Source organism: Grammomys surdaster, unplaced genomic scaffold (genome assembly GCF_004785775.1).
Source record: "Grammomys surdaster isolate TR1022 unplaced genomic scaffold, NIH_TR_1.0 267, whole genome shotgun sequence".
In the NCBI taxonomy this organism is placed as follows: Eukaryota; Metazoa; Chordata; class Mammalia; order Rodentia; family Muridae; genus Grammomys; species Grammomys surdaster.
In genome coordinates this window covers 2,120,060-2,142,936 of record NW_021604708.1, presented here as the reverse complement: position 1 = coordinate 2,142,936, position 22,877 = coordinate 2,120,060, and the positions used below count along the sequence as shown (strand labels likewise).

Here is a 22,877-nt window from a genome sequence, read left to right as displayed (position 1 = left end):
CACGCACTGTGTGTATGTGTGTGTGTGTGTGTGTGTGCACGTACCTGCATGCATGTAAACAAAAGCATGAGAACAAAAATTTACTCCTTGAGCAAGCAGAATAAAAATAAATGAAATGTAGAAAATATAATATTTAATGTATAGTTCTGCATGCTATATTGAGATTTTTTTGGCTTGACTGAATTTGCAAAATATTTCTTAGATTTTTCCATACACTTGTTAGCTTTTGCTGTAAAATATCACTTCTTTTATACATTCTATGTATGGCAGCCTAAGTTGGATCCTTGGCACCCGAATGTGGAAGGAGAGATCCCACTGGACAGAGTTGTCCTCTGATCTCCAGATGCACACCATAGCACATGCGCCTCTCTCTCACAAACACAAAATGTTAAGAAGTATGGTTTTTATTTCAGCAGAACTAATGTATAGAAGAGGCATACCAAATAATTCTAAAGTATAAAAATAAGTTCCAGCCAGGCAATGGTGGCACACGCCTTCAATCCCAGCACTCAGGAGGCAGAAGCAGCAGATCTCAGTGAGTTCAAAGCCAACCTAGCCTATAGAATGCTTTCCAGGATAGTCAGGGGAACACAGAGAGAACCTGTCTCAAAAAACAAACAAAAAATTTCTTTTCCCCCAAATTCTGTTTTTCCTATTTTTCTTGAATGGAGAGTATTCTACCCTTTTGAATATTAGAACATATTATAAATTATAATGACTACAACATCATGATATTTTTCATGTAACACTGAATATACATTGAAAAGACAGATACGGTGTGGTAGTTTCATCCCTTTAATCATGATGGATTATTTCAATGGCATTCAAGAACATTACTTTCAGGAACTAGAAAAGCCATTAGCTTTGTGTCTTCTTTCATAGCTGTGTCTGTCACCTGCACTCACCCCTTCCTCGTCTCCTAATATGTAGCCTTCCTTCGTTTCTTTCTGCATGTTATATGTGTCTCATGTGTATATTTGTTTATATCTACATATATATTATTGGCTAGGTTTGGCATATGAAGAACATGTGAGGTTTTTTTTTCTTCTTAAGACTGTGTGAAGTTGCTTAGTACTATGTATTCATTGTCTACGTCCATCAATTTTCCTGCAAATTTTGTGATTATGTCTTTCTTTAGAGATTAAATATGTATATACACTATTTTTATTACCCACTCATCTACTGATGGACGACTAGTTTTCTTCCAGTTCTCTGCTATAACAGATAAAGCACCAGGGGTTTGTAGTCCTAACTCTCTTATGGATTTTTAAGCATGGGTGGTGGATAGGTGCATGCAGCTGTTTCCAATTGTAAACACGTGTAAAGTGTCACAGCATCAAACTTCCTATTCTAACTATTTCATAGAGATATGTAGACTTTAAGTCTGGTTAATTTTGTTGGATAATGGTTTTAATTTATAAGGATTCTTATAATAAAATTTATATTCAAAAAGAAAGGAATTCACTGGGAGGTGGAAGCACACTCTGCCATCACTCAAAAGTGATGATTTCTGTGAGGTCAAGGCCAGACTGGTCTATGGTGCAAGTTCCAGGACAGCCAGAGCTATGTAAAGAAACTCTGTCTTAAAAATAAATAAAAATAAAAAAGAAAGAAAAAATAGAAATTCATTTTTAAAAGAAAATTCTATATACTCAGATAATACAATGATCAAATAACCCAAATAAATATAAGGCTTATTTGTAAACTTGAAACCGTAAGATATAACAAAATATATGTCCATTGGAAAAAGAATAAACTGGCCATAGTGCAATCCACCTGTAATCCCAGCACTTAGAAGGTGGTGACAGGAAATCAGGAAGCCAAGGCAACTCAGGGCCATGCCTCAGAAAGAGAAGGGGAGAAAGAAAATTAGATAACATATCAAACTTTGTAATGTGAGTGTCATTGATGCTATAACTTCAGACAGTATGACAGTGGGTTTAAAGAGAACAGGAGAATCAGGACAAAGCTGAGAGAGATTTACACAGCCAGACTCCCCTTCCAGCATCTGCCTGTTCACAGAACTGCCACAATACTGCAGGCCTCAGCAGCTTTTTTTCTTCTCTTGTCTTAAAGTGGCAGTTGGTCTAAGGCCATGGAAAGGGCTGCGTGATCACTCTTTAATGGGATCACTCATAGAAAACTAACAGGACTGTGGAATCCCAGGGAAGCTGGCAGAATCTCTGTCCACAGGGTGGACAAGCGAAGCCAGTGCAGAATGAGGGCATAGTTCAAAGACTTCTCAGGGAAGCTACTTCACAAAGAGCTTGTTGTGCTCAGAAAGCAAACAGCAGCCTTTGTTTGCATGGTCTTTCGATACTTAAGCAAATTGGCAACCTAGCTGAAATAAGTTATTTTAGAAAGGTATCTCTGCTTTTGAGAGCAAACCAGGGAAGGACTGGTTTCAGTGGGGACCACGTAAACTTGGCCTGTGGTTTGTGCACAGAAAGAAACAGATCACGTTTCACCTACCTTCCTGTTTCAGTTACAGGTCAGTTCACCCAGAAGCCAGGGGCCACCTTAGCGAAGCTCTGACTGAAGACACAGGCGTAGGGACCAGTGTGGCAGGAAGCCCGCTCCCACTCACCACAGGGAATGAGAGCCTGGATATCACCATTGTCAAACATCTACAATACTGCACCCAGCTCGTTCAGGTAGGATGTGTGATGTGTGGGTGGTGGGGCGCTTACACGCCAGAAAGGTGTGCATAGTATGTACTTCAGCTTTACCAAGGAAATGAGAGTTCACAGGTAAGAGAATGTGGCTGGTTTCATCTGAACCAAGTAAAAAACTGGATGGACACATCCACCTTTTCTTAAGCCTGGGTTTTCACTTTTAAGTTAAAGCTAGATCTACAGACTATAGTAGGTACTAGGCAGAGTACCAGTCAGTGCTCACATCCAGAGCATCAGATAGTAAAGGAGAGGCAGTCAACAAAGGAAGACGAAGGTGCCATCCATAGGCAGAGTTGGAGAACAGTGTTAACTAAATATTGATGGGTTTGTCTAGTTCGCTTCCCACCACATGTTGCACTAAGAACAGTCTAGTACAGAAGCAGGTCCTGGTTCCCCAAATAGTGAATGAGAAAGTTTCTTTCTATATCAAACAGGGTCTTATGCAAGCCAGGCTGTTCCTAGAACCCACTGTATAGCTGAGGCTAGTCTTGAACTCTTGATCCTCCTGCTTCTACGTTCTGGGGTTGCAGGCTGGCTTGGACTAGTAATTTTTATGAGCAATGGGAAGGAGCATTCCTCCAGGTTACCACTCATCACTTAGCTCTCACACTGGAACATCATGGGGGTAAATCTTCCTTCTCATTTTCCATTGCAAGCTGTTTTACCACCTGAGGTGTTACAGTCCGGAAACAACTGCTTTGAAGGCCTTTTGCCTCAAGAAAGCTTTCAGCTGTCCCAAGCAGGGCACTTTTCCAGAGGCCTGGATTTAAATGCTTCCTCCTTGTCGGCTGCTTGTCTTCTTGCTGCTGTGATCTGTTCCCAGATTGCTTGGGTGTATGTGAAGCAGGAAGGAACACAGAAGCAATTGTAATCACAGCTTTACAGAAATCGGCCTCTCAAACAGGCTGCAGTAAGAAGAGGAAGGGTGTCCCTATGCCAGCCAAAAACCAGGAGGCAGGGAGAGGACAGAGGGAAGACCAGGGGCTGGGCTTCCCAGGAGCTGGGCAGCATTAGTCACACATTTATGGCAAATATGGAAGAACATGATTTTCTCCAACAAATAAACAAGCTTTCTGGGCATAGTGGAACACACGTATAATCCCAGCTCTGGGCAGATAGACATAGGAGGATCCAGAGTTCAAGACAAGCCTGGGCTACATAGCAAGACATTGCCTCAAAGAAAGGAAGCACCTGATGGGGAAACTAAGGCATGGAGGTGCTGTGTTCATGTGCTGTGGGAAATGGGCTGGCTGTCAAAACCCTTGCCTTTGGGCAGACCTGAGCCCTGTTTGCAGAGCTGCTGAGTGTTTACGCTATAGCCAGAACATTCTCTAGCAGCCTCACACAGGCAGTGTTCCCTGATGAGCAAATAGAACCAGATGTGGTGCTCATGCCTACAGTCCCAGCACTTTCGAGGCTGAGATAGGAGGATTGCTACACGTTTGAGGCCAGCCTGGGCTACAGAGTCAGATCCTGTATCAAGCAAAGAAAAGAAAGGACTTTTGTTTTCTTCTAGCTACTCACTGCTTACAGCCACCTGAGTAAGATACTTTTAGGCCTATAATTATCTTCTCTGACTCTGATGTGCTAGGCAAACCACCAGCCAGCCTTTGAGAGGTAAACAGCTTTTTTGTGAAACCTACAAGAGGTCTCTTCCGTGAGGGGGTAAGGTTGATCTGCATGCAGTGGTAAGGGTGCTGTTCATCTCTACCAGGGCCATGGGGGACAGTCCGATTCTGTTGTGGAGCAGATCTGTACTAGAAAAGCAATTTTGTGTGTAATTTTATGGAGAAAACGACATAGCCTGAAGACATGAGAATTACAAACCCTCTTCAGGAAGGGCGCAGAGGGCAAGGTCACTGCCTTCGACATCATTGAAAGGACTTTTATTTGTCTTGTCAGCAAATCGTCTTCTCTAGCAAAACCCCCTTTGTGGCAAGAAGTCTCTTGGAGAAGCTGTCCAGGCAGGTCCTAGTGATGCAGAAGCTGGCAGCAGTGAGCGACGAGAACCTCGGGAACATCGCCTCTGTGGTAGAAGGTAAGCCTGCCACCTGCAGGCCATCCCTGGAACCAAAGCACGCCAAACCACGCATGTTCACTGGAACTCAAGAGAAGCAGCTGAGTATGCTCCAGCCTCAGTCTGGCTCTGAGCATGTGTCTGAAGCAGAACTTTGGGGGTCAGTTCAATGTGTGCGACGGTCAGACATCAATCATTCTTTAGGAGCCATCAACCTTGGTTTTTGTAACAGAATTTCTCACTAGCCTGAAACTCACTATGCTAGCTGGCTAGCAAGCCGCTGGGATCCTCTTGTCTCGCCCTCCCGAGCACTGAGGTTACAAGCACTATTAACCAGCTTTTTAACTGGGGCTCAAACTAGGATCCTTGTGCTTTCAAGGCAAACATTTTACCATTTGAGCTATTCTTCAGCTTCACAAGCAGAACATGACGTGGAGCCGATTCCCTTGACACATTTTGTGATCTGGCCACTGGACTCTTTCATAAGGCAAGGGCTTATCTTTTTTCACATCAGATATGAATGGAAACAGAGACTTCTGGGTAATCTGTAACTGAGCCTAAACCCACCCTAAGGTTCTCCCTATGCATTTCTGCCTTTATTGTCTATTCCTGCTAAAAGCAGGTGACCTTGGCAGGTGTCTAAAAGGTATAATAATGGCAGATATTCGGGCAGAAAATGACTTGTGTCCCATGCTCAACTACAGCCTCGTTTTGATCATAGCCACCCACAAGTGTGATTGTGAGCATGTGCCACCTACCCATGCTGTTTGCTTAGACTGACGTGGGAGCACAGGGCAGGGAAAAGGCTTCTTCAGCAAACCCTACCACGTTCCAGCCTCTCCAAGGGCTTCTCCTGAAGTCTGCATTGCTGATCCTGTATGGTTTTTTGCTATATAGTCACAGGAGTTAAGTATGGTCTCACCAAGGCAGAACACCCATGCTTTCTATTCACTGTGTTCTTTGCTTGACAGGGAGGAGGCAGTTTTTCTTTGGACTACCTACTAATTCACAGACTCTTGTAGTAGTTCCAACAGAAAGCCACAGTTCTAGTGGCTGTGGGGATATATCTAATCTCATCTACTCAGGACCTTGAGACAGAAGGATAACCACTTCTAGATTAGACTGTGCTATATAGGTTAGCCTGGGTAAGACATTTCAAAATCAATAGTAAAAAGATTGCTAGAGATATAACTCAGTGGTAGAGCATGCATGAGATCCTAGGATCAATTCTCAGTAACACAACACACACGCACACACACACACACAAGAAAAAGAAAAGTTACCTGGGAATAGACAAGAAGATTGGGAATTCAAGGTTATTCTTGAGGACAAACTGGGTTACATGAGACCTAGTCTTAGATAATGAATGAATGAATGAATGAATGAATGAATGAATATATCTTTTAAACTAAAACAAAGGACAGGTTTTTAAAAACACAAAAGAAAAGCCATAATGTCCCTGGGACACCTTGCCACCCGACCCAGATCACCATCATCCTCTCTCCATTAACATCCCTCTTCTCTTCCAGCCATACCAGAATTCCACAAAAGGCTGTCCTTGCTGTCCTTCTGGACCAAGTGCTGCAGCCCCACGGGGGTCTACCACAGCTCTGCCGCCTGCCTGATCAAGCAACTGGAGGCCAGCTTCGCCAGAAGCATCAACAAAGACTATCCAGGACTGGCAGAGCCAGGTACAAACAGCTGTGAGAGGGTCTCTTCCTGCAGCCTGGGGGATGGAGGCACACAAAAAGAGAAGTACATGCTCTCCAGGGGAAAGGTGGGCTAGCCAGCCAGATGCAAAAAGGTGCTGAGCATGCAGAACACCAGCCATGATGTCTTTTAAAGTACTATATTCATCAACCCCACACACACTCAGCTGTGACAAACTGCCTGACAGAAACCGCTTCTAAGAGAGGTAGATTTTGGTTCACATTTCAGGAGGTACTGTCCATCCTAGCAGGGAAGGCATGGCAACTTAAGCAGGTTGGTACAAGGCGCTCAGAGCATGGGGCTGGTCACATCAGCGATAACTCATAGAAAACAGAAGTGAGCCAAGTTTTAACCCCAATTGCTCACCCCATGGTCTATGTCAGACAGTTAACCCCTAAGTTCCCATGTGTCCACAGCCTCCCAAACAGGACCACTGGCTGAGGACTAGGTAACACCCGAGCCTGTGAGAGAAATTTCCCAGTCAGTCTACAAGTACTTCATGTCTGTATTGCTGTGCATGTTTGTATAGTTGTCCCTTGGTGCTGGAGCCTGCCATGCATGGCTGAATCTATGTTTGCTTACATCCCTTGCTTACACCAGTATGGGTTTATATACAACCTCCACACTTCCTCCTCTATACCCCAGATGACTTATAATGCTTGGCTAGGCAAACACCAAGTAAACGCTTGCTACATTTCATTGCCTGGGGAGTGTCAGCATTTAGAAGTCTACATGTTCAGTATAGATGTGCTTTTCCCTGGGCTCTTGGCCTACGGTTGCTTAGATTCAGAGATGTGGGGACCCATGGATACAGAGGACTAACAGTAGGCTTTTTCTTGAACGTGCCTCCAATGAGAGGATGTCGGACAGTACAAATGACTTTTGAAGAATGGAATCCTAGTCTGCCTACAACATGAGCCAGCAATTCTACTCTTAAATACATGAAGAAAAAGTGTACTCCTGTCTGTCTAAGACATGCATAAGAAGATTCACAGCCTGAGTCACAACAGACAAAATTCAGTGACAATTGAAACGCCATGGGAAAAGGGCAACTCCACAGAGACTATGTTGTGTAAAATAAACCAGACGTGGGAAGCACATACTGTGCATTCTGTTGACATGAAAGTTCAAGAACAGGAAAAGCTAGCTTATGTAAATAAAGCTTGGGTTATGAAGGGGGACATGATGATGGAGACCTGTCAATCAGGAGTCTAAGGCCAGCCTTGGATGCGTGGCAACTGGATATCCACCTGGGCTACATGATGCTCTGCCTCAAAAACAAACACAAAAATGGAGTTGAGGTTATTTGTTCACTGTTGGGGAGGCTGAGTGTCTACTAACAGGAAGGACCTCAAGAATGCCTAGAAAGATGCTGGTCTTCTTTCACATCCTGACTTGGATGCTATCATGTAAGTGTGGCAAACAGTGACAATATCTAGCTGCACACTACAGGTTAGCTCACTTTAAGCCTTATACTGCTGTGATAAAAATGAATTAATGAATGTATCACAAATGTGATCAAAGATGAGTGAATGAATGAATGAATGAATGAGTATAAGTACCAAAATAAAAGGTGAATGAGGAGCTGCAGTGATGCCTCAGCAGTTAAAATCACTGGCTGCTCTTCCAGAGTTCGGTTCCCAGTACTCACATGACAGCTCACAACTGTCTGTAACTCCAGTCCCAGGGGATCTAATTCCCTCTCATGACCTTCTTGGGCATCATGCACACATGTTACATTGATATACATACATGCAGGTGAGACACCCTACACATGAAAATGAATAAATAATGAATAGTTTAATGAATGCATGAATACAAGTACTATTTTAAGTATGAATGTATATAAGTGCCATAATAAAAGGCAAGTGAGTATTATTAGTATGGTGATAAACAAATGAATATATAAGTTCTATGATATTCACATCTGTTTCCACAGTGTTGTGGTTATCACATTCATCATGAAATAGCATGCTAAAAGATGAATGAATGGATGAATGAATGAATGGATGAATTAATGAATGAGTGAATGAACGGTCATGTTTCTTAAGCTACTTTGTCTCTTCCTTCCCAGTGTTCAGAACCCTGGTGTCCCAAATCCTGGACCGAGCTGAACCACTCCTTTCCTCAAGTCTCTCCTCGGAAGTCATCACTGTCTTCCAGTATGACAACTTCTTTACCAGCCATGGTGTGAGTGACCTGGAGACTTACCTGGGCCAGCTAGCTAGGCAAGGTAGGCTGTGGTCTCCTGTCATGTCACAGTAGTGTCTCAGTCTGGGTCAGCCTGGGTCTTCCTTGTCAGGATTGTTAGTGAAGGTCGCCCTTCATGGTTGAGCTGGGGCTTGCTTTTTCAATGACTTTTGGGCTTTTAACTTCAGTACACTTCCTGGTGTTGGAGCAAGTTCTCACTAAGCACACTGGTCCTCACCATGAACAGGAAACTGGCAAGCGAACAGAAATCTCACTGCTTTCCTTCCTTTCTCCAGTCTATTTGCAATGCTATTTTATTTATATTGTATTTTTTGGTAGAATTCTCATTCAGAATAGACAGAAATGGTCTTCAAATGAGGGCTGGTGTGAGACTGCGGGAAGGGAAATGAGAAAAGAAAGTCTGAAGTTACCCAGTCAAGAAAGGCAGAGGTTGTTGGGGTATAGCTCAGTTCACCTTTTAACACGGCCCTTCAAACAGTGTGTGTGTGTGTGTGTGTGTGTGTGTGTGTGTGTGTGTGTGTGTGTATTATCTGAGTATTCTTTAGGAATACAGCAGGTATTGGCCAGGAGCTGAAGGAACAGAGGGGATGGGGTGTGCTTTCTGAAACCAGGGCATCTGGTATAGTACCACAGAGCAGCAACCTGTCTGGCTCAGATCCAAGTTTGCTCTGTTCTTCCCCAAGCATTAAATCCTGCTGCAATATGGTTTTTGTTTGGCATCATAAGAGGGTAACATTTCTGTCTAGCATGGGACATAGGAGCTCTGGAGAAAGCCATGAAGCTGGCATGCCTGGCACAGAAGGACCAGGACAGGGAGACTCTGACTTACAGATGCAAAGCCTCATGGCATCCATGTGACACTAAGCTTGCCGAGTGTGGATCAGCTCTCCAGGCAGACATCTGAATTCTTCAGAGTTTAGTATGGCAGGTCATGTTCCTAAGTTTCTTAGTGATAAGTCTTGACAAAACTTACTCACTCAGCAGTAGGAGTATGGAATGGCGGTGGGAAAAATACCTTTTAACCTTTGTGTTTGTTTTCTCAGTCTTGTCTTTGGTTTGGTTTGTTTAAACCTTTATTTTCATCTTACATTATATTTCTGTATATCTAAGTGTGGATTTGTGCATGTGAGTGTAGTCCCCTCAGACACCAGGAGCTGGTGTTAGAAAGGGTTACAAGCCATTCCACTTGGGTGCTGGGAACCAGACTCTGGTCCTATGCAAGAGCAGTATGTATTCTTAAGTTCTGAGTCATCTCTCTGGCTCCTCAGTTTTGTTTTTGTTTTGAGACAGGGTCTGTAGCCCAGACTGGCCTCAACCTTACTATGTAGCCAAAAATGATCTTTTCAGAAGGTAACCGGGCAACTAAGCTGAGGACAGATTTAGAGGTGTTGAGCTAGGAGTAAAGGTAACTACGGTAACCAGGCAACTAAGCTGAGGACAGATTTAGAGATTTTGAGCTATGTGTAAAGAAAAGGGCACACTAGCCATGGAGACTTAGAAGAGCCCAACGACTGAGCCAATAAAATAGGTTAAAAATAAGCTAATATGTGTGGTTCTTTGATCCATGGATCCAAGCTAGCTCCTGGGCAGGTCTGGGAGCTCAAAGCAGTGCAGCAAACACTCCCACTACACGTGTGTATGCAGCCATGCCCAGTTTATGTGATGTTGGTGATTGAACACACTTACTTTGTGTGTGCTGGACTCTACAAACTGAGCTGCATCCCCAGCCCTTCCCTTATCTTTAAGTGTCTTTTTGTTTCTTTGTTTCATTATAAAATGGATAGTTTTACATTACAAAAAGTTTGGGAAACAGAAAAACATAAGTTCAAATCTCTTTCCCCCATTTGTAAACTTTTAATTATTCATTTGAACATGCATTGTTTTAGATTTCAAAACTGTATCTTGTTTAGGCTGGAATTAGTTGGTTTATTTGTCTGTCTGTCTGTCTGTCTGTCTGTCTGTTTTTGCACTACTAGGGTCTTAAGCCCAGCATCTCCCATAGTAGACAACACTGTACTCACAGCCAGTGTGCCCAGTGTGATTATGCCTTATGATTATATCCTGTTTTTTAACTTAATATGCTTCATGTTGTTAAATATTAACTATCTAAAGCATTTTATTAGTTTTTTATTGTCCTTATATTTGAATCCTGTGTTTTTATAGTATGAAATCTTTTCTGTGATTTGTTTGTTTAACTGTTATTTAATACTCCCTTGGGGATTTTTATTGGTGTACTTACTTACAAAGCAGTGGAGCCAACAGACATCCACAGCAAAGAAAACAGGAAATTAAAGTAAAAATATCTCGATGACTGTCACCTGTATTCCCTACGGGACAGGCATGGCTCTGCTGTGAGAGGTGCTGTGGCCTTTTCCTTTCCCGTCTACTTCCCGTGTCCCTGAATAGACACAATCTCATCTTAGAGACCAAGAGATCTAGTTAGGGATTAGACGCCTCCTCTCCTTACTCACAGACTATGGTCAGTTTGTCCCAGTGGAACTCAAAAATCCCATAGTTCATCATATTGTCTCCAGATTCTAATCGACTACTTGACATCCCCCCTCCAGGCCTGACCCTTCACCTAGGATTAGGATTTTGGCATAGAGACAATTGTGTTTATATGATATTAATGAGATGGCAGGTAATATTGCTTTATATTTCTTCATAGTATATTTACATTTGACTGTTTAATTCATTTGTATGACACTCGATGGTGAATGCCTATAACCGCGAGCGAGGGGGAGCAGGATCAATAGTTTCAGGTCATCTTTTGCTTCATGGAAAGTTCATGGCTCGCCTAGGCTATTATGAGATCCTATCTTAGTTTTTTTGTTTTTTTGTTTTTTAACTATTTTTGCCACCATTTCAAAGTAGAAAATCAACTTTACATTTTTCTTACAATTTGCCATCCTTATAATTCTTTAAATTATTGACTTTTTCACACTAATTTAAAATACTGCCTTCATCCTAGACTAAGTTTTTACATACACTTGGGTCTGCGATGGATATGCTTTTACTGAAAACATACATGAAATACTTGTGTTCTCAATGAACGCGACACTGTGCTATCAGACTGTGACATATGGCTCCTCACCTTCCAGTTGCCATGGTTCAAACTCTGCAGTCGCTGAGAGATGAGAAACTGCTGCAGACTATGAGTGACCTTCCACCCAGTAACCTCCCTGCTCAACAAGAGGTCCTCAGGACGCTGGCTCTGCTGCTCACCAAGGATGACAATGAGGTCAGCGAGGCTGTGACACTCTACTTGGCAGCAGCTTCCAAAAATGAGCACTTCAGAGAAAAGGTAGGATGCTAAACTGGATATCAAGGCTTAACTGCCTGTCATTTACCATTAGTATGCAGCTGGGCTCTAATCCTGAGTAAGACAGGAGGATTGCTGAGAATTCAAGGTGGACTTAGAATTGAGCTACCAAACTACATTACTGGGGTGGGGTTACCAGCATCACATAATTGTTTAAAGTATATTTCAAAGTGACTAGAAAGGAAGAATTCAAAGCTTTCCAACCCACAGATATGATGAGCGTGTGAGGAGCCGGAACGCTAGGGGGAGATGTAGGCGTGTACCTTGTCTTCAGTTATTGTATCCCAAAAATCGACATAACTCTGTCCATTAAAAGCAAAAGTAATTAAAAAAAAAAAAAAGCAAAAGTAGTGCCGGGCTGTGGTGGTGCACACCTTTAATCCCAGCACTCGGGAGGCAGAGGCAGGCGGATTTCTGAGTTTGAGGCCAGCCTGGTCTACAGAGTGAGTTCAGGACACAGAGAAACCCTGTCTCGAAAAACCTAAAAAAAAAAAAAAAAAAGAAAAGAAAAAGCAAAAGTAGTGTGGTTTTTAAAATAAAATCTAGCAAAGGAGAAAATTGATCATTAAAATAAATTCTATAATCATAACTTTATATCTTCCAAGTCTGCGTCTACAATCTAGTAAAATACACCAATTAACTCTTTGAATAAACTTGTGAAGTTTTGTGATTTTTTTTTCCTGCCCTGAAAATTGTGTGAAAGGCCATGCTACAGTTTACCTCAGGGGTAACTTTTGTTACTTTTATTGCTAAATTTGTTCTTTGGTAATTTAGTGCACATGTGCAGTGCATACTTGCCTCCGCTTTCTCTTGTCTCCTCCCACCTCTGTCATATCCACCTCCACCCACTGGTCACTTCCTCCACGGTTTTTTTCTTTGACCCGTTGAGTTTAACCACGGTTGTATATGTGTCCATCAGGTTGGAACTGCAACCTACTGGATGAATACAGCATGCAGAATACAGTTGAAGATAATAACTCTCCCCAGAATCCATCAGTAACCAATAGTCAGGAGCTATAATCTCCCATGAGCCCCTCCCTGATCTAAACCTGGCAGGCCCAGTCTTGTGCAGGCCTACCACCCAGCTGCTGCAAGATCATGTTTGCAATAGCTGGGTGATGCCCTGAAGATAGCCTTCTCCCTAACTCCCAACGCTTACATTCTTTTCTGCCTGCCTTGTCATGGCATTTCCTGGTCCTTGGGTGGGGGACATTAGCTTCCTTGAGACTGAAGTTACAGATGATTGTTAACTGTTATGTTGGTGGTGAGAACCAAACCTGGGTTTCCTGGAAGAGCAACCAGTGTTCTTCTGGGACATCTCCCACTGTATAACCCTGCCTGGCTTGGAACTTCTGATAGAGACCATGCTGGCTTGGAACTCGCCATGCAGATTAGGTTGTCCTCAAATTTGCAGCAATCTTCTTTCTCTGCATGTACATAATGCACAGACATATACACAGGCAGAACACTATGCCCATAAAATAAAACAAAAGGGTTTTTTTTAATTAAAAATTTATATATCACATATGGAAGAAGATATTCCATAACTCCCTATACCAATTACCCTCCTTTGTTCTTACATACTGTATTAGTGACAAACAGTTCAAGATGTCTTACAACATCTCTCCTTCCCCTTCAGGCCTTGCTCTATTACTGTGAAGCACTGACAAAGACCAATCTCCAGCTACAGAAGGCAGCATGCCTGGCCCTAAAAAGCCTGGAGGTAAAGCCCAGCCCCAAACCCCTACAATCCCACACCTGACCAGACTCAAAGTCCCTCACCCCTGTCCAGACTCAGAGCCCCCATCCCTGGTCAATCCTAAAGCAGCACATGTCTGTTAAGGTTAGAGGCCATGCTATGTGGACATATCCAGTGTTTTCCGTATTCAAAGCCATATTCATATTCTGTTGTAGTGTAGCAGTGTTTCTTCTCCCTGGAGCCACACAGTCAGGGGGCCTTTCCCCCTTGAACATGGACTACATATGACTTTGTTAAATCCACCAAGTAGGGAATAATTAATGTTTAGCATTGCTCACATAACCAGTGTGACTTTAGGTCAATTTTAGGAAAGTATCTTACCTCAGAAAGAGATGATACAGTGATGTTTCCCATGTGTACTGTGTATAAATTAGCATAGAAAAATAAAGCCTGCCCTGAAGTATCTAACTCAGTGTGTCACTGAGTTCCAGATCCTTTCTCTTGGAATTAGTTTGCAGGTGTGTCCAGCCTTTGACATCATGACATGAGTCATCATCCTCAAAGCTCACAATGACGTTACAAAAAAAAAAAAAAAAAAAACAATCGTACTGTTTTAAGTTCATGATTCTGTATGATTTAGGCTACACTGATAGCCTCAGCCACACTCAGACTCCACAGTGGATTCACCTGGTTGCTATGCAATGGTCACTGTGCTAGAGGAGCAGGGAGAGAGCTACCTGCAAACACAAGGAAGCAAAGGCTACAGATCTCCAACGGAAGTGTGGCTTTTCACGAGATCTCATGTGTGACTCGTCTTTACCACAGAAACACTAGGAGAGGTGCCAGGATGAATAATGAGAGAGCCACCCCTAGTGCTTACTAAAGCCTTCGAAGGGCACATGGGGCAAGGAGCAGGGCTTGAGAGGACTTGAAAACAAGGGACTGGTGTCGTAAAAGAAAAAGCTAATGATCTGTGAAGGAAAACAACCCTGGGAAATTTTGCCTTCCTTGTTACTTGGTCAAAAAAGTATCTACCAGTGACACTACCACCACCCACCCCTGCAAAAAAAAAAAAAAAAAAAAGAAAGTTCCCATTGGTTAAGTATTTTATTTGGGCACTTTCCTGGTATGTTGTGACTCATTGCTGCTGAGTGTCTCAGTGTCTCTGCTACAGACTTCACACAGATAGACACACAGCATGCAGCAGCCTATCTGGGTTCTAATAGACTTAGGTACTGTGAAGGATGAGACAGGAACCCTGGTTTTAACCCCAGCATATCTCCAGCTGAGAGCACCTTGACCCTACTCTATTCCTTTTCTTCCAAAAGATACAGTCCCTTCTGGAAATAGAAGCCCTCTTTGAGAACCAATTTCTCCCCCATCCTACCCTCAGCTTGAAAAACATTCCATACATGTTGCTTAAATGCAAGCACATGAGTCCTAAAGTGAGGGTTATTTTGGAATCAATGGGATAGAGCTTTAAGAATTAGCTGCTTAGTCTCCTAGAAGACTGAAGGTCTAAGTGTCAGGCACTGATCTATTTTCCTTGGCAGGCCACCGAAAGCATTAAAATGCTAGTGACATTGTGTCAGTCTGACACCGAAGAAATCAGAACCGTGGCCTCGGAAACCCTCCTGTCTCTTGGTGAGTTTGGTTTTGTGTGTTCATTTTCTTCTGATATTCTCCTGGGAACCTAAGGGAAGGTTTGTGTCTTCTGCTTTAATCGTTTCTTCCTTGCCTGTGTACTCCCTGTTCCTAGAATAGGAGAAATCAATCGTGTCCAATTGTTCTCTCTGCACATGAATAGGTAGGGGGCCTTTCACCCTCGTTATCTCCAAGGCTTCATAAATCCTATATCTGTAATCCCAGCACTGAAGACAAGGAGGCAGGAGAATCACCTCAAGTTCAAGTTCAGTCTAAGCTGCACAGTGAGACCAGTTCATGAAAGCAAAAGTGTTAGGACCTGGAGCACAGAAGACAAAGACGAGCGTAAAGAGCCCAGCATGGCTGCCAGTGTGGAGATGGTACAGCAAAGTCAATGCATCTGATCTCTGCAGTGACTGCTGTGTACCCTGAGTGCCTCGGCCTCACTGTCACCTCTTGTTGCCTGCTATCATTTCATTCTGGAATATCCAGATAACCCTCCCCTTCACTTTGTGAAGGTTCAAGTCTTTAGTTGTTGTGTTCCTTCTGGATAGACTTTGGGGATGAGGATATCAAAGACTTGCTTTCCTTTTTCCTTTTTTTAAAGGCAGGGTCTCATGTATCACTGATTAGCCTTGAACTCACTATGTACCCTAAAAAAATAGGCTTGAACTTCTGATCCTCCTGCCTCCACTCCCCAAGAGCCAGCCTTATAAGTGTGTAACACCGCCTCTGATTTATTTAGTGGTAATGATCAAATCCAGGATTTTGTGCATGTTAGGCCAGTATGCCATCAACCAAGCCCCATTCCCAGGCATCAGGATAACCTCTCTTAACTCTCCATCAAATAGACAATTGTTGCCAGTAGCTCACACCTGTAATCCAAGCATATATAGAGACAGGAGGCTTGCCACAAGTTCAGGGCTAGCCTGGGCTACATATTGTGTTTCAAGCCAATGTGGGCTACAAAGTCCCTATCCTCACATATACACATAGAGAGAGGAATGGCAAGGGAGGGAAGAAGAGGAAAAGAGAGAAGAAGAGGAAGGGAGGAGAAAGTTATAGCAAACATTACTATAGTCATATGCTCTAAATTCAAGAAGTTTCCTCTAAAAGTCTTTAAACCTAACCCTGCCAATGTCACCAGGGAAAAAAGCCGCTCTAGTTTGACAATACATCTTAACCATGTGAAGAAGATTTATGGTTATTATAACCACCTTGAAAATCCCATTTATTTAGAACCCTTCTCTCTTACTGGTATGGAATTAATAAGACTTGGTGCTGCTGTTGAATACACCATTATTTGTAGAGGAAGCTTAGCCAGCCCATATTTGTTTAAAGGATAAAATAGTTATTCTCTATGACTGTTTTAGATATAGAAGTTATTTTGTTCTCTAAAATGTACCCAGGGTATTAGTGGCATAAAGTCTTTTATCCCTCCAGGTTCTGAAATAACAGTGAAGATTTAAAAACAATAAACAATAGCTAGATGTGTATAAAGCCAGCATCTCTCTTTCCATGGTAAACTGAGGAAGGGTACCCCGTGCGCTACAGCCCCAAACTCACTTAGCTGCTCCAAGTTGCACTCCAGGAATGACCAGCACATCTGCTTCACCACCAACCTTTCTACAATGCTCACACCACCCAGGCCTCCCCGCCCTCTTCAGGCTTCTCCACATGCTGCATGTCCAAGTCTCCAGGGAAGTCTAATGTCCCTGTGCCTCTGCTCCACCCAATGAGGCTGCTCCCTGAGGTCTCCAGGGCACCCCTGCATGGGGATTTTAAAACCTTCTAATATGTAGTAGAGTTGGAAGACTCTCCCCACCCCCAAATCAATGTTGTGACTCTTTCTTCACCCTGATGCAGGAATACTGATACACTTTTTCCACAGAAGCCTGAATTCATGCACTCGAGTATTCTCAATGGCAACAGATAGGACACCCTATGACAAAGGGCTGGAGTCCGTGACAAGCACTGAGTCAAGCAGCAGCTCCTCACCAACTAGTGCATGTTTGCTTCAACCTTATAACCTTTGATGTCTGAGAGATCCTCTGTGCAGTGGGAGTGCCCTTAATATCTACCATCCAATAGAACACCTAATAGCAGCACCTAGCGCTTGCTCAGCTCAGTGAGAAAGTCAAATGCCAACTTTTGGCTGGCAGACATATCTCAGTAGTGGAGCACCTGTCACCATAGGCAGGGTCCTATCTTTGATCCCAGCACCCTATTGCCTCCAAATTTTTACTTTATTAATTCTATTTCCATTTTTTAAATATTAATTTTATATATATATATATATATATATATATATATATATATATATATGAGAGTCTGTATGTGTTGGGGGTGTGCCTGCCAGGACATCTATGAGAAGGTCCTTCAAGTATATAAATCCAAGGAATTGAACTCAAGTCATCAAGCTTGGTGGCAAACATCTTCACCCATAGCCTTGGCTATGGCAGAAGAGCTAGCAAGATGTCCTGGGGGACAGCTCTGGTTGTGTTGCTGTTACAGTAAAGGCTGAGTATCCCTCATCCCAAATGAGTTCCATCAAAAGAACTTCAGATTGTGTTGCTTTTTTTTTTAAGGTTTGGAATATTCATATATACATGAGATATCTTAGACATAAAACTCAAGTTTAAAGATAAAAATTATGTGTTACACATAAGTGTTTATTCCTACCTTGAAGGCATTTTCATGTAACATTTTACATTTATATACACTTAACTACAGCCTATCATTTCCAAGCTATTGGGGTCCAGGAGTTACCACACAAACACTGGTCTCAGTTAGACAGGGATGGCTTATTGAACACACATCTAAGGACTGATCCATCAGGCCAACAGCTAAGGCTCTGGAGCTCAAAGATGATCACTGGACATGTCTCAGGGCCAGCTTATGTGAAAACCACAGTGAGCACATACACAGGCACTGGAAGTGGTTGGCCCAGACTCAAGCTATTTTAGACATAACAGTTCATACTGGTCTTTAATTTGATGGGTCCTATATGAAGATTATCACTGTGGAATTTCTTAAGATTAACAAACCTCATGGCCTACAGAACATAACAGGGGATGTGGTCAACATGATCCTGTTCTGAGTCAAGTGACTTTTCTGTGTCAATGACTGGCAGCGATATTACAGTAACAATTTGAAGTAGTTGGTGGACAGGGGACAAAATGGCTACAGCCATGCTATTGGGGAAGAGCTTCAGAACAAGGGAAGTAAAGGCTCTCACTTGTGGAGTCTTAAAAGTGCTCACGGATTTGAATGCTCAAGCATTTTGGACTTGGGATTTGGGGGTTACAGGTGCTTAGCCTGTGCTTGGAGGAACCCTGCCTCAGTGTGGAAGGAGAGACCTGATGCCAGCATGTTGTCCCTGACCTCCACATGCATGCAATGGCACACATACACACATGTACTTACATGCACACATGCACTCACATGTACAATAAGTAAATAAACAAAAGAGGTGACTATAAACAAGACTGAATAATCCATTGCCTGGAAGATCATTGTGTGTTTAGGGGGTAAAGACTAACTATTAGCCAAAGCTTGAAAGCCTAACTTTTACCATTAGTAGAAATTAACTTTTACCATTAGTCACATAGATGTGCATAATGATATAATGTATCATGTATGATGATGTGTGTATATGAGATCATGTAACTAAACCAATATAGAATGTATTCAAGTTACATAGAGATTCCACACACTGAGGTCAAGGATAAGCCTTACTGAAGTCCTTAAGACACTAAATAAAAATTAATCTGCCATGTGCAATTGGTAGCAGACTTGCACTTTATTTTGTGCCTTGCCTTACATCTGGTCTCTAATGTTAACTCAAAGGTTCTTGGTTATTCTAAACATTGCCTACAAACCCATAATCTAATTAAGCATAATAGAAAATCACTTTTCCTTAACATAGTAACTAGCTAAGATGAGGCTGAAGGGGTAGCTCAGTGGGGAAGTGTTTGGTCTAATATATATGACAGCCTGGGTTCAATTCCCAGGAACTGTGAAAAAAGTCACCATAACACAGCTCCACCATATTATTCTGTGTGATGCATATGAGATGTATTCATGTTTAATGTTCCCTATCCAGGAGAAGACGGGCGACTGGCATACGAACAATTAGACAAATTCCCTCGAGATTGCGTTAAAGTGGGAGGTCGTCATGGAACCGAAGTTGCCACAGCCTTTTAAATTTCATGCTACCTGACTGCTATCCCGATGATACCTGGCCCTTGTCCTCAAGAGGGTGCTCTGATGTGTCCAGACAGCAGAGAGCTGCTGCTGCTGCCAATATGGAGATCTGAAAATCCAATTGCACTGGACTGTCTACTTTTCCTTAGCCCACAGAACAGGGCTGTGTATAATTCACTGGACTCCATTGCAGTTGGGACTGACAGCACTTCAAAGTCCATCTTATCTTACTGTAGAATTTGAAAATAGCCAACTTTATGCCTGTTTGGAAATTCATCTGTAAGCTTGACCTCTTCATGTGCTATTTGGATATGTGTTGTATGCCTTGCCATCTTTCTGCTGTGTTCTCAGGGTTGAGTGGCCCCTTAGTTACCAAATTTTATTTTAAAGACAAAGCACAAAAAGAACGAACTGCAAATAAAAGTTTTCTTACAGAACCTGGCAAAATGATCAATTGTAAGACAATAGGTTTTGGAGCTGAGGATGTGATGGCTCCCGTGGTAGAGTGCTTGCCTAACGCTAACCAAGCTTGGGTTCATCTCCAGCACTGCACAAACTGGGTTTACTGCCCTTATAAACTCAGTGCTCAGAAGCAGAAGGAAGTCGGATCAGAAGTTCAAGGTCAGCTTCAGCAACCTAGGGAGTTCCCAGGGCGACCTGGGATACATGAGGCTATGGGGGAGGGGAGTAGAACCTAAGTTTTATATCATAGTATTTTATAGTTCCTACTATTCGTTTCTATTTCCATCCTGAGACTGTCCATATGGTTTATCCATGTGATTTAAGAGATAAACAGAAGGATGCTGCCCCGTAGTTTCCACAGCAACTCAGTCCCAGGGTAGAGAGTCAGTCTCTTAGAAAGTGTGCAAGGGATGGGGACGCCAAGGCATTACAACAATACGTGTGAGTGCAATTTGAACTGTATTCTGGATGTATTTGTAACCAATTAGGTATTAGTTTCAATACTTAACATTTTAGCAAGACTTTTAAAAAGTTTCCTTTCATTTTAAAGTGAAAATTGCTTGCCAGGCTTCTGGCAACACATCCTCTCAACTGTGACACTCCACTGTACATAATTGTATATTTGTAAATATTATATATATGCATATAGTCTTCATTTTAAAGGTATGTTGTACAGTTATAGTATGTATAGGCCAGAGTCTTTGTTAAATGGATGAAATATCTCTTTTGTAGAAAGTGAAATCACAGCTATCACAGGGCTTTTGTTTGGTTTATTTGTGGATTTGAAACATTTTTGACTATTGCATGGATAATTAATTTCATATCTTTTGTATTCACCTCTGTGTTTTGCTTTCAGTTGGGGAGTGCTTTTAGGTTTGTGGTATTTGTATTCATCCCTCTTTCAATCATGTAAGTCAAAATAAAAATTATTTTTAACTACTAGTCGAGTGTAGAATCTGATATATATATATTTTTAATTTTTATCTGTTATTATGTGTGTGCATTATGTGGTGGGGGGAGGGGTATGCATGCCACACTGCACCTGTGGAGGTCAGGGGACTACCCTGTGATGTCCATTCTCTCCTTCCACCTTTACACGGGTTCCCAGAATCAAGCTCAGACTTTTTTTTCAGGTTTACACAGCAAGGGCCTCCACTCACTGAGCCACCTCATGAGCCTTATCTGTTTTCTATAGTCTCTTTCTGAATTAGTATTTATACAACACACTACTCCTCATTGTCTACCTGAGCTTATTTTCTTGAAGTGAAAGTCATTAAGGGCATTTTGTATCCCAATGTAAGTAGTACACTCGAGTACACAGGAGGAAAGCAACCATTTAAAACATCTTCAGAATGAACCAACAACCTTCCTCCCTTTCCTGAATGATGCTATTCCACCAAAGCCATACTGTTTCTGTTCTTAAAACCAGCCTTCCAGTAAGTATCAAGGTCTTTACTTAGTGAACATTCTAGCTTGGCCTTTGCCCACTTTGTATTGTTCTGCACCTCTCATTTATACCCAATATAGGTTCACTGAATATACTTGGAGTTTCTTCTCCCAATTTTTAAAAAGATTTCTCAATTTATTTGTATATGTGTGTAAATATATGCACATGTGTATGTTGGGCTTTACGCTTGTACACAACATGAAAGCTAGGAGAAGTCAAATGTCCTCTGTCCCTCACTACCTATTCCTTTGAGAGTCTTTCTGAATCCAGGGTTTGTGTTCGTATGTCTAAGCTAGGATTCAGCAAGGCCCAGCAATCCCCATCACCCCACCCCTCCTTAGAGTTAGGGTTATAGGCAAATATACAATCCTCGCCTGGGATCCAAAGCAAGAGCTCTTAATAGCTGAGCCGTCTCTCCAGGCTGTTCCCTGCCCACCCCACCTTGCTTTGAGACAAGGTATTTATAGATGAGGCTGCCCTTGAACTCATCATGCAGCAGAGAATGACCTCAGCAGGAGCTTCCATTGAGATTTCAGAAGGAAAACCTAGAGCAGGCATGTGTGGAAGTGTAGGAGTCCTGCAAGTGTCACCCACCCACCCCCACCCTACCCCGGGAGGACAACTCATGAAGTTGCACTGAGTGAACCCAAAGTCTGCAGAGGAAAATGTTATAGCCTGAATGTGGAATGCCTGCCCAAGAAGATGCAACCAGTGGACAAAGCAGGGCTGAGGGAGTAGCCACCAGGTTGGCAAGGCTATTGGAGCTCACATCGCTGTGCTCTGTATGCTGGCCATGAAGTTGGAAGACTTCATGTTTTCTCTGCTGGGGTTTTACCTTCACCTTTGATCCTTCCCTTTTTGGTACCAGAGTCCTGAATGGGAATGTATATCCTGGACCATTGTAATTTAGATTTGCAATGAAGTTTGGCTGGGGTCTCAGATTTTTAACTTGGACATTTGAGCAGTAGAAGAACTGCTAAAGGCTCTGGGGACTCTTGGGGATGACTGGATGTCTGTTTTATGAGGAGAGTGAGAATGGAGGCTCCCAGAAAGAAGCTGCACTGTACGTCAAACATCCATCAAAGGCTGACCAACTAAGTAGAACTTTAATGATCGTGGGTGTTGAGGTTCAGGAAATTGCCCTGCTAACCATGCATTCATAAATCTCAGTTAAGCAAGAATAACTTATTGAATGCTCACCATAATACTGGACATCCAATATCACAAAAAGGACTCGGGATCCTAATTGCAGTACAGTCTGCTCTCAGGGTAGGCTTTTTATAGGAACAACCAGGTTCAAGGGTTTAGAGGGCAAGGAGGGGAGCAGTTGGCTTACTAGGCAAAGTATTGTCAGCTAACCTTTAAACCGATTGGTCCTAAGTAAGGTAAGGGGGTTTGGTGGATGGATGGTGAGCAGAAGAATTTCATAACATTGAGATAACAGGGCATGAGTATTATAATCATAACTTTTTGGCTTGTTAGTA

At 42.6% G+C, this 22,877-nt stretch overlaps 1 protein-coding gene across 3 annotated transcripts in view; it reads left to right on the top strand.

The window, feature by feature from the left end:
• Nucleotides 1-20,888, top strand: part of Ripor2 (RHO family interacting cell polarization regulator 2) — a 111,905-nt gene extending 91,017 nt beyond the window's left edge. For all 3 annotated transcript variants that reach the window (XM_028776295.1, XM_028776298.1, XM_028776296.1), the window contains 8 exons: nt 2,486-2,654; nt 4,578-4,713; nt 6,222-6,383; nt 8,477-8,635; nt 11,715-11,917; nt 13,575-13,658; nt 15,188-15,278; nt 19,384-20,888. In XM_028776295.1, the coding sequence (XP_028632128.1) occupies nt 2,486-2,654; nt 4,578-4,713; nt 6,222-6,383; nt 8,477-8,635; nt 11,715-11,917; nt 13,575-13,658; nt 15,188-15,278; nt 19,384-19,484 (1,105 nt within the window). In that variant the 3' untranslated portion in view covers nt 19,485-20,888. The remainder of the gene's footprint in view (nt 1-2,485; nt 2,655-4,577; nt 4,714-6,221; nt 6,384-8,476; nt 8,636-11,714; nt 11,918-13,574; nt 13,659-15,187; nt 15,279-19,383) is intronic.
• The last annotated feature ends 1,989 nt before the right edge of the window (nt 20,889-22,877 follow it).